This window comes from Triticum aestivum, chromosome 7D (genome assembly GCF_018294505.1).
Source record: "Triticum aestivum cultivar Chinese Spring chromosome 7D, IWGSC CS RefSeq v2.1, whole genome shotgun sequence".
Taxonomy (NCBI): Eukaryota; Viridiplantae; Streptophyta; class Magnoliopsida; order Poales; family Poaceae; genus Triticum; species Triticum aestivum.
Window position 1 is genome coordinate 175676457 of NC_057814.1, and position 12702 is coordinate 175689158.

At 48.4% G+C, this 12702-nt stretch overlaps 1 protein-coding gene across 1 annotated transcript; it reads left to right on the forward strand.

Annotated features, from left to right (window-relative positions):
* Positions 1–884: 884 nt before the first annotated feature.
* LOC123165452 (amino acid transporter AVT6A) lies at positions 885–5139 on the forward strand. Its single transcript, XM_044583097.1, has 5 exons — positions 885–1668; positions 3047–3199; positions 3342–3545; positions 3821–4286; positions 4609–5139. The coding sequence occupies exons 1-5, from the start codon at positions 1248–1250 to the stop codon at positions 4748–4750; spliced, it is 1386 nt and encodes a 461-aa protein (XP_044439032.1). The 5' UTR covers positions 885–1247; the 3' UTR covers positions 4751–5139.
* The last annotated feature ends 7563 nt before the right edge of the window (positions 5140–12702 follow it).

Below are 12702 nucleotides of genomic sequence, written 5' to 3' on the forward strand. Positions count from 1 at the left end.
ATGGATGTTTCTACGTATTCTAGGCAATATTCTTATATGCGGTTTGATAATGCAAATATTACATTATTTCAAAAAAATAATTTCAAAAAAGTGATAAATTTTATTTCTATGAAGTGATAATATTTAAATGAGGTTACAGTATTAGTATTTCAGTGATTATTTTAAAACAAAACCCAAACCAGTTCTAGAAATATAGAAAATTGGTCAATGAAGATTTACTACTCATTTATAGAATTGTGAAGGGAGGTGCAAATAGTTTAAATTAATTGTTATTTTATTTTATACCCGTTGCAACGCACGAGCACTTTTGCTAATATGCTTACAAGAACCAACAAAAACATAAAATGTGCGAACCGAGCGTAACCACTCATATGGTTAGCTTGTCGTTATCATTGTCAGAGCTATCGCCTGATGAGAGGAGAAGATGGTATGAAAGAGAAGGAAGCACAAATTGTCAAATTTGAAGTAAATCAAGTGAACGAAAATCTGCTACCCAAAGAACAGAGGCTGTTTGAATTCCTCGAAACTGTCATGACTCTGCGTACATTAGATATTTGCCAAAATCTCAAATTAACTCAAGACGCTGGTCCCTAATAGAAATGAAAATTTGAACGCGTTTCTTTCTTTCTTTCCACTAAGCGATTCATCACAAGCTGTAAAAACAGGTGATTCTTCCCATTTTTACAGAGAATATAAGGAAACTATTTATGAAAAATCCTATAATAACAAACTCAAAAATCAGTCTCAACCGTAGACCGAGAAGGCATTTTTCTCCGGTTTCTGATGCAGCCTGGCAATTGTGCTCTGCTCTGCTTGCCCGCGCCCCACCTGACCTGACAACCTCTGCTGTCGTTATCTCTCAACACACAAGGAGGCGAGTGGGCTCAAGAAGCTTTCTCCACAGCATCGCTCTGGCCATTTCCTCCGTTAACTAATCTGTTCCGCTTCTGTCGCTTCGACGCCACGGAAGAGAATCCCCGCCGCCAATCCGGTAGCTGAGGAATCTTCGGTCCTCCCCACCGAATCTGGTGGCGGACCTGATCTCAGCTCGAAGATCTGCAGTAGCGCTCTCCGTATCTCCCGGCGCCGCGCGTTGAAATTCATGGTTGTTCTTCGAGCTCCGGCTCTTGAAGCATTCTGATTTGGAAATCGCTTCTTCCTGGAGTCATAAGAATCAGCTATTCCGCAAAGATTGCGCTTTTTCTCTTCTGTTGGATTCTTCCATTAGAGCGGCGGCCTCTCCGGAGATGACGACCGGGGCCGTCACGGAGAGCTTCCCGGAGAGCAGCGAGCCGCTGCTCCCGACGAAGCGGCGATGGGAGGGGGAGGACGGCGGCGGCGACGAGGCCGCCTTCCACGAGTTCAACGGCGCCTCCTTCGCCGGCGCGGTGTTCAACCTGTCCACCACCATCGTCGGGGCCGGCATCATGGCGCTGCCGGCGACCATGAAGGTGCTCGGCCTCGTCCCCGGGCTGGTCATGATCGTGCTCGCCGCCTTCCTCACCGACGCCTCCGTCGAGCTGCTCATGCGGTTCAGCCGCGTCGTCGGCGCGCCGTCCTACGGCGCCGTCATGGGGGACGCCTTCGGGTGGTGGGGAAGGAGGCTGCTCCAGGTCTGCGTCGTGGTCAACAACGTCGGGGTCATGATCGTGTACGTGATTATTATAGGTAAAATAAAATCATCTCAGCCATGCTGTCGCGATGTTATTTATTCAGTATGTTGTTCATTTGTTGCTTATGTACAGGCTGAATCTTCTCGCGGTTTTGGAATCTTATTTGTGCTTAGTACTCCATAGGGTAGCTAATACACCACTATTAGGCAGAAACCATCAGTATAGCTTCTTAGTAGTACCATTTTGGGCAGTAACTAGTACAGTGCCACTTTAAGAACAGCTACTACTGCTATTACACCACTATTGGTTGCTCCGTTGCTGCATGTAGAGTAGCTTATGAGTTCTGATGTACAGTACTAACTTCTTTTTTGACTCTGCTGCGTATTTTTATTGATTTTCAAAAAATAGGGTACAGGCGAAATGGTTCAGGAAAAAGAAAAAAAGAGAGCTATACATAGGGTAAAGATCCTCCCTGGGGCAAAAGCTATACAAAAGAGCCGAGCCAACTCCCAAAATTGGCATAGTTCTTCCTGGTAGCTCTGAAAGAGAGCCATCCAAGCTCTGTTTTGAACTTCTTTCTGCAAGCATATAAGCTGGGTGGGATGCCTTTGAAAATCCAGGATACTAGAATGATTATTTCCAACGAAAATGGTATTCCCAGGGCCAGTTTCAGGGAGTTTATGTCTGCCTGAATCCCTTGTTGCAGAGACATCCAGTTGGTGCAAATATATGACCAACATGTCCTTGCAAAAGGACAATGAAAGATTAAGTTGTCTCTTGTCTCCATTGCAATGTAGAAATTCTTTCTATGAAGAAGAGTTCGAGTGTTAAGCCTGTTGTCCACCAGCAGCCAAAAGAAAATTTTGTGCTTCAACTGACAGCAGGTATGCCAGAGCCACTTAATGACAGGCAGAACCAAGTGTTCCCCCATTCCCCCATTAGGAGCTTATAGGTTTTAGAGACCTGGAAGTTCGGAGCCACAGAGGGGTATTGCCAAATGTCATCACCTGTTGAAAGTTGCACCTCAGCAGCCAGGAGAACCAAATCCACTAACACTCAAGCTCTTCTGATAGAGGTAGGTGGAAATACTCTGATAAATCCTCTAACTCCAGAGTTGATGAAGAGAAATGTTGATGTACTAACTGCAATGCAGTGTTAGAGTGATTGACGAATAAATTCTCCTTTTCTGTCAACTCTATTTGTTTCTCCGGTGATGCTTGGTCAGTACACCTGCATTCTTGTTGCTGCATAATTTTTAACTCCACCTTCACTATATACACCTCCCAACAAAAATGCAAAGTGGAAGCACTGAATATATATCTGTTACTTTTTGCATTTTCGGTTAAATGACAACTTTTGTAAAGGTCTCGGTTCTTGGTGCTTGAATTGTGGGGATTGGTTCTAATATACAACCAACTACTCTTTATCTCTAGGTGATGTGCTTTCTGGAACGTCCTCTGGTGGTGAGCACCACTATGGTGTATTAGAAGGATGGTTTGGTACACACTGGTGGAATGGGCGTTTCTTTGTTCTCCTGGTTACTACTCTCGGTGTATTTACTCCACTAGCGTGTTTCAAGCGTGTTGGTAAGTGATGTGCTTGACGAAGCTGGTTATTACTGTTCTTTTCTTTTGGCAAAAAGAGAAACCTTTGGCTAGTTTTGCATTCTGCTACTATGTTTTGTTCATCACTATCTGATAATATATTTGTTTTGTTTATTTGTTGCAGATTCACTGAGCTATACATCCGCCATATCTGTTGCTTTGGCAGTTGTATTCGTTGTTATTACAGCAGGAATTGCTATTGTGAAACTGATACGCGGACAAATTCCAATGCCTAAATTGTTCCCTGCAGTTCCTGATTTGGCATCTGTATGGGAACTTTTCACAGCAGTACCAGTTCTTGTCACTGCTTATGTTTGCCATTATAATGGTACGAGATAGTCCTTGTCCTGATTGTAAAAAAAATAAAAATCATGAAGAAAGTTATTAGAAAGATAGGAAATAAGACCTGTAAAGTTGCATGCCCTGGAAAATTTCATTAATCATGTTCATCTCATTGTTAATGGTATAAAAATAAACTTGCATGATTAGCCAAAATGATTATATATTGGTTTAAGCAATATAGTTTTTGAAATCTGTAGCTAATGTCCCAGAGAGGTAGCTTGCTTCTCAGTTATCTAAGGGCATCCTATTGATATTTTGCAGTTCACCCAATTCATAATGAGCTCAAGGAGTCCTCCCAGATCAAGCCAATAGTGCACACATCACTGGCTCTATGCTCAACTGTCTATATCACAACAAGTTTCTTTGGATACCTTCTGTTTGGTGAATCTACACTCGCTGATGTGCTCGCTAATTTTGATTCAAATCTCGGCATTCCATATAGTTCAGTTCTTAGTGATGCTGTCAGAGTCAGCTATGCTATCCACCTTATGCTCGTGTTCCCCATGATATTCCATGCACTGCGGCTTAATTTGGATGGACTTCTCTTTTCCTCTGCAAGGCCCTTATCTTCTGATAACAGAAGGTTTGGTGTAATGACAGCAGTGCTCCTCCTTGTGATTTTCATATCCGCAAACTTCATTCCTAGCATCTGGGATGCCTTCCAGTTTACCGGGGCTACTGCTGCTGTTTGTATAGCCTTCATTTTCCCAGCTGCAATCACTTTAAGGTAAGTTGATACTTTCAAGTTTTTAATTATACATCCTCCCATCTTCGTAAAATAAATAATAGATTGTGTGTCTTCATTTCTGCCTCTAGTATGTCAGTATGTCACACTACCAGTGCCAAACCAAATTAAAATAAGGTGGAAAGAATCCTGCTCTAACGCTGTCCATGGTGACTTTGAAATGCGTTTGTGGATTATGGCTGTATTATGTGTCCATTAAATTATCTATGGGCACTAGACCTAATCCAATTGAGAGGGCAGGTTTAGTTCTTTAACACAGTCCTTTGTTTTGGTGATCTAATTCATTTGGCTTTCGATATATCAGGGATCCGCACAGCATAGCGAAAAAGTGGGACAAGATTCTGGCCATCTTCATGATTGTTCTTGCAGTCACTTCGAACGTAGTAGCAGTGTACAGTGATGCATATTCGATATTCCATAAGAAAAGTGCCTCCTCCAATGCCTGAGCTGCATAACCTATTAGGGGAGTCAAGGACGAAGAGTGAATTCATATGAATGGTGGTTTGTACATTACTTAGTCAATAAGAACACCATTGAAGAGAGTATTCATGGATCGGCTTTGCGATTTATTTTGTAGACTACCCTCGACTCAATTGTGTTGAGTCGGATGCTTGTATCTATGCGATGGATGTACAAAATTCGGCCAAGGCTCTTTTGTGCAATGTACATTACAAAATTCGGCCAAGGCTCTATGCGATGGATGTTAAAATGTGAGATTACAGTTATTACGGTGACATGTAAACGGTTGTTTTTGCTGTTGCAAGGACATTGTATTGGTTATGAGATACTTTTGGAATAATGAATTCTATATGCAGTGTGTTTATTGCTTACGGTATGTATGTAAAGGCTATTCTTTGGCAAGTTAGGTCTTCAGAAATTGGCAACATAAAATACAAAACTAAGGTTGACCGATGTTAATCCATTTTGTTATAGATCCTTTTATTGTTTTATGATTAGATCCTGCTTGCAAGACTTTGCTTTTAGAGGGAAATAACTATCAAATTTAATATACTCCTTCCGAACCATATTATTTGTCGCGCACTTGGTACAACTTTAGTAGTACAAAGTTGTACTAAGTGTGCGACAATTAGTACATCATTTCTGTAGCAAATATTAGCTTTGCGTGGAGATATTTGCTTTCAGAGGAGAATAACAGGAAACACCTACGGTATCATGATAAACCCATCAGAAGAAGAAACACATACTATTTTATAAATTTATGCTTGTAGCACTAGTGTTTTAGCCCCGTGTAAAATTTGGAGGGAGACTTGTGTGAGATCTCACATAAGGTGAGATCAATGAGAACGAGTTTTGGAAAAAAAAACTACATGTTCAAACATTCTCAAAATTTTTGTAGATACACATCAATATTTGATGTACAACCTCAAAAAGTTTCAGCTCCGAATTCGACTTACATTAATAGAAACAAAAAAAATGTATGTGAATAGTGTCAAAGTACTACTATTCATGTTTGAATTTGTCTTTTTTTAAATCTTTAAATGTACATCGAGTTTTGAGCTGATTTTTCCGAAGTCGTAGACATACTCCACATGGATGTTATCAAATAATTTCGGATTTTTTTGAAATTTATAAATATGAATTTTGGGGGTTGATCTCACGATCTCACCTAATGTAAAATCCCATACAAGTCTCCCTTGTAAAATGTGTTCGGGGCAATTTTCAAAATGAACAGTGCCTCAAATGTTTTTTTAGGGGAAGTGTCTCAAATGTTTCTTAAAATTTATATTAAACCAACAGAACATTAGATGCAACCAGATATAGGATAACCCGCATACACGAAGACAACCCTAAATAAAAGGGGAGGCTGCGACTACTTGCCTCAAGTTTTTTTGGCCGAGGACTTGGTTGAACTGGTCATCATTGCATAACCGTAGCTCACGCGGACAATAGACAACATCGAGAAATCAACCATTGAAGTACCTACAATGGCACATAGAGGAACAAACTTTTTGAATCACCGGAATAGTAAGCCATCTCATACGGCGGAGACGGGCAATCGGGTGAAGCATATCGGCGATGGAATCACCATGATCTAGGCAGATAATGACGCTAATATTGCCTGACCAAGCCAACGACCTTGATCGTAAAGCCTCAAAGGAAGAGGTGGTCGCAGAAGACGATGTTATCGCCTCCTATATGTACATGGAAACATACCGACGGACAACACAAATAACCAAATCCATTGTCCATGAAGAACAATGAGGACAAAACTTCGTGCCTCCTCAGCAATGTTGCAACAAATGTTGTTAGCACCCGGAGTAATTAAAACTTCCCCACTTTAGAGACCTCAGGTCTCATTCTGTTTTTCCAAAGGATACATTATATTTCATTAAGCACATAAAAAGTTTGTGTACAAACCAGAGTATACAAGGACACCCCTAGAAACATGTAGAAGGGACACAACTTTCTGGTACAACAACGAAAAGACCCCTTATGGAAAATAAATTGGACCTGGTTCTCTAGGATCTTCCATGTCGGACCTTGTTGTCGCTCACCACCCTCCTAGTCGTCATGCACCAATATACTCCCTCCGTTCCAAAATAAATGACTCAACTTTATTCTAACTTTAGTACAAAGTTAGTACAAACTTGGGTCATCTATTTTGGAACGGAGTGAGTAAAAGGGAGGCGTGGTGCCAACTGGCCGATGGAAGGGTCATCTTTGCATTGACATGCTTTGGATGTATCTCATTCGAACATTTTGGACGTTGATTCTTTTTGGTTTTGGGTGCGTTGTGATGGGGATCCCAGTACACCTTTGGCATCAAAACCCTCACCAACAATCATCGAGACGAGGCTACCACACGCCGGGTCCGACACCAACCAACATCACCCCTGTACCATTCTCTTCGTCGCACTGCAATCGCTCTCAATTACCACTAATAAGAAGAGCAGCAGAGCAGACCATCCCATGCACAGGATCACCATCTAGCTTCCCGTTGGCACAGGAGAAAGCACCACCATAACAAAGTCGAAACCGGAAACAAAATCCCTGGTGATGTCGCAATCTCCATCTCCCCAACCAAGGATGCATGACTCACAACCTCAAAATACCAATTACCAACAAGAAAACCCTAACCACATTGCCCAAAGTGACAGAAATCTACGCTACCGACTCCTCGACTCCGTCCCGGAGGACCTTGTTGAGATGATAGAGCCCCGCTAGATCTAATAATCAGTAAAAACCCACCACCATTGTCATCCGAGTGCAGCCCCATGAATCCCTACCTCAATCTATCTACAAGCCGGAATGAAGCGCACACCTCCGGATGAGGGCATGACGTCGGACGTGCCGCTGGTTTGTCCCGATATTTTACGATGCAATGAAATCCTCCAAGATCCACGATAAAATCTCCCGATTATGTGAACCAGTACATGTAACCTGAAGATGGGGTGACGACGACCAACGGACAATCCCTTGACACACGAGGAACCTCCCGTCGTAGTAGACGTAACCAGCGCGCAACCCGTCGGTGATGACGGACCTCAAGCCAAATGCAACTTTCACGCAGAAAATTCACACAAAATAAATAACGACGACACTTAAAGCAACTCCAACGGGGCGACCCAAACGGACATCGATTTTGTCCGCATTTTGTCCATTTGGGTCGCCCGTCCGCGCGTCCGTGTCCGCTTTTTCATTTGGGTCTGCGAGTGCGCCCAACGATGGCCAGACCCATTTTCGACATGTCCGCCCTGACATTTCCTCGAACACGTAGCAGGCAGGGCAGGGGAGCTCACAGCGCGCAAAGAGGCCGACGGGCGAGGTTGAACCCCACGGCGAGGGCGGCACGGCGAGCGCCAGGAGCATGGCGCGGCAAGCGCGAGGGCGCGGCGGGGCGAGGCGAGGCCGGGCGCGGTCGGGGTCGGGCGCGGCGAGGCCGGGCGTGGCGGGGCCGGCCTGGCGCAGGCGCGGCCGGGCGCGCGACCAGGAGCGGCGGGGCGGCGCGAGGACGGTGGGGGTAGCAACCAACAGCGGTGCAGGGGACGAGGTCGGGCCGGGCACGCGAGCACCGCGAGGCCGTGGTAGCTCGCGCGGTGGAGCAGCCACAACTAGCTAGCTAGCAAGCGGGACATGCAGCAGCCACAACTAGCTAACTAGCATGCGCGACGCGGCCGCCGTCCAGTACGTGTGGGCGTGGCCGTTGGAGACGAGGAAGCCCCTGTCGGCGACGACCATGGAGGGCGCCTTGCCGTTGAGGGCAAACTGCTTGACGTGAGCTTGCCCCTTCTTGCCGAGTGCCGACTCACCCGACCATGGCGCTCGAGCCCACCATCAGGCCGTCCTTGGAGAACGCCATCCCCACCCACCCGGAGTTGTACATCGCCGAGAGCATCACCCGCAGCACGTTGTCCCCGTCCTGCGCGTACTGCACCATCGCGCTCCTCCTCTGCCGCCGCCGCCGCGGCCTCTGCCCGCCTCCGCTCCTCCTCCCGCGGCGCTCCTCCGCCCGCCGCAAAACGCCACCGCGGCCTCCGACCGCCTCCGCTCCTCCTCCCGCCGCAACCGCAGCCACCATCACGGCCTCCGCCACCGGCCCACCGGCTCGCCGCGCCGCCGCGTTCCTCCGCCACCGGCCGGCGGCCCGCTGCGCTCCTCCGCCGCCACGGCCTACACCACCGGCCGGCCGCCCGCCGCAGCCACCGCGTCCCTCTCGCGCCGCCTGCCGCGATCCTCTGCCGCCGTGGCATGCACCTCGAGTCCTCGTATGGCAGGAAGTGCGGGTCGCTGCCCGGTGGGTCCAGGCCGGACACGAGGGGGGAGGAGCGGACGAGAGGAGCGCCCAGTTTTGTCAGCCGCGGACCCATTTGTGGTCCATTTTTGCGCCCAGTTTGGATCGGGACGGACACAAAACAGACAGCGGACGGACGCTGTGTCCGTTTGGGTCGCCCCGTTGAGTCAACTTTTGTGTCCGGATGACCCAAACGGACAAAATGGGTCGCCCCATTGGAGTTGCTCTTAAAGAAGGCCACTTAGTAATCAATACACATGTTGTCTAAACTTAGAAAATAACCTGCGTATAACGGCCGTAGCCAGCCCGTTTTATAGGCGCACACCCGATCGTTCCTAACCGCAAGAAAATCTGATACGGACTCTCCTATTCAAATTAACAACATATTTTACTAACTAATTATCCGGCCACTTTAATCACATAGCAACTGAATTAGACTTAGAACATGACACGTAACTATACTAGCAGTAGTAGTACCTGGCTAAGAAAGATGGTCGATGCTAGGCGTAAGCCGGCTGATAGCTCATGGTTATCAGCCACCTTGATAACTGTCCGATCGAGCACATCGTAGCGATTCCTTTGGTGTCCTACGGGTCGCACTTCCCCCAATGCACATCTTCCCCTCGCGCAGCCTAGGAACCACCCACAGCGCCCACTATCCCGCTCCAAGCACGGCAGCAGCGGCCTCGACTCCGTCTGAGCTGTGATGCAACGGCCGCAGGAGCTACGATGCAGCGGTTATCGATGCCGCCGGAGCTGTGATGCAGCAGTCGTCAACGCCACCGGAGTTGCACTGGAGTGGCCGCGACATTGCCGGAGCTGCTATGCAGCGATGCCGCCGGAGCTGCTATGCAGCAGGCGTCGATGCCGCGGGAGCGGCTATGCAGCAGGCGTCGATGCCGCCGGAGGTGCGATGCAGCGGCGCGACACCGTCGGAGCTGCTATGCAGCGGTCGTCGATACCGCCGGAGCGGCTATGCATCAGGCGTCGATGCCACCGGAGCGGCTATGCAGCAGGCGTCGATGCTGCCGGAGGTACGATGCAGCGGCCGCCGGCATTGTTGGAGCTGCTATGTAGCGGTAGTCGATGCCTCCGGAGCGACTATGCAGCAGGCGTCGATGCCGCCGGAGCGGCTACGCAGCGGCCGTCGACGTCGTTGGAGCTGCTATGCAGCGGCTGTCGGAGCTGCGATGCAGTGGTCATCGGTGTCGCCGGAGGTGCGATGCAGCGGCCGCGACGTCGCCAGAACTGCGATGCAGCGGGCGTCAATGCCGGTTGTCGTGGACGAGTTGCATCACAGCAAGAGCAGCCATGACGAGGTTGCATGGCAACAAGAGCAGCGTCGACGAGGTGCATCGCAGCACGACAGCCGTCGACAAGTTGCTGCATCATAGCATGGCGGCTGTGGGCGAGCGCCACATCCCCTCGCCGGCAGAAACGACGAGCGGCCGCCTCGGCGGCTCCTCCCGCATGTTGTGTGGCCCCCGTTGGGTTGCAGCGGCGGTGGCTCTCGAGGCTTCAGAACCCACTGTTTGCGGCGGGGATGTTGAAAGGATCGAGAAGAGGTGTCTAGAGGGGGGGTGATTAGACCCTCAACAAAGAAAAGTAGCAGTTTTTAAGTTCTTCAAGTTAAGGTGGAGTTTTAGCACAAGTTTAAACATTCACAATACATTTCATGCAAGCATGGCAAGAGTATATGAGCAGCGGAAAGTAAAACATGCAAGTTGCAAGAAAGTAAAGGGATGGGATTGGAGTGTGCAAACGCAATGGAGACACGGAGATTTTTGGCGTGGTTCCGATAGGTGGTGCTATCGTATATCCACGTTGGTGGAGACTTCAACCCACGAAGGGTAATGATTGCGTGAGTCCACGGAGGGCTCCACCCACGAAGGGTCCATGAAGAAGCAACCTTGTCTATCCCACCATGGTCATCGTCCACAAAGGACTTGCCTCACTAGGGTAGATCTTCACGAAGTAGGCGATCTCCTTGCCCATACAAACTCCTTGGTTCAACTCCACAATCTTGACAGAGGCTCCCAAGTAACACCTAACCAATCTAGGAGACACCACTCTTCAAAAGATAATAGATGGTGTGTTGATGATGAACTCCTTGCTCTTGTGCTTCAAATGATAGTCTCCCCAACACTCAACTCTCTCTCACAGATTTGGATTTGGTGGAAAGATGATTTGAGTGGAAAGCAATTTGGGAAAGGCTAGAGATCAAGATTCTTGTGGTTGGATTGGAATATCTTGGTCTCAACACATGAGTAGGTGGTTCTCTCTCAGAAAATGAATGCTGGAAGTGTAAGCACGTTCTGGTGGCTCTCTCGCGCGCCCCCACCGGAAGCAAGCCACGCCGGCTGCGGTCCGCAGCCGGCCATCATCGACATCTACTGCTTCATCGACGCCCGCTAAAAACCTCTGCACAACTTTTCCAAGTTGCCCGGAGGCTCGGAGGCTACTGTCGGGGGGATGACCCCCGGGTAGGCCCAAGACGGCGAACGACGCTTCAAAAACATCGGGGCCAGCAACGCCCCTCAATCTGGCTCGCACTTGGCCGGGTTGCTCAACCCGGCCGAACTCACCATCCCGGTCGCCCGGCCGGCTCCCGGTCCGGCTGCCCGGCCACCCCCGTCGGCTCACCATCCCGGCTGCCCGACCGGATCCCCGTCCGGCTGATCCAGACGGCCTGCTACGCGAAGTCAACCGCTGCATCGACACGACACCGACAAGACGGCCATATCGCGACCACTGTTGCTGATAAAGCATACACTATTCACTCGTCATATGCGACATCATGTACAATGCTACTTGTCCCTGGGCACTATTGTGTAAAGTGACCTAGGGGAGGCACTTTCTTGGAGAACAGGTCACTCCCTTGGCCAAGAAGGCATAGACTTGACCAAGGGGGCAAGCCACACTACAAAGTCAGCATCCATCCATCCATGCTCACGCACACACTCATAGGGCCACAAGGCCCATACGGCCACATCCATCCATGCTTCATGGCTACTAGTGCCCAGAGCACTCAAGCACACACTTGTGCTCACACACACATGAAGCTAGCAGCCCCCGACTCTCTTCCGTAATATACAGCTCAAGGAGCGCTCTTTACTGCAATGTATATTCCACATATATTCAGACATGCAGGAGTAGGAGTATTATCTCTCCGGAGAGCTCTGAACCTGGGTAAATCACCGCGTGCTGTTTACCCAATCCCGTCCCTTGATCTCCAGAGCAATCTTGCCCTCACCTCAAGCCACCCCATGGCATCTGTCGTCTCGCAAACCCGCCCGCGAGATAACCACAACACTAGATGAAGTTTTTTTTTGAAAAGGGAAACAAACATGCAAGAGACAAATGCAAGAACACAGAGAAACACTAGAGAACTTCATCTAGAATTGGTTGGTGACAAAGTCACCTATGTTAGAGTATATGGACTGAGGAGTCAAGTGAGATCACTTGATCTTAGGTCATACTCATCGTTTAAGCTCAAGATGGGGTTGCCATTTTTCGTTTAAGCATTTTGATGTATTCGCATCTTGTTGAGCTGCTTTGACCCATGACTTGGGGTAAAGCTTCTCTAAGATGGAATAACATACCTTGGGTGGTGGTGTTGATCTTGATCATGTAGTTGAACTTGTG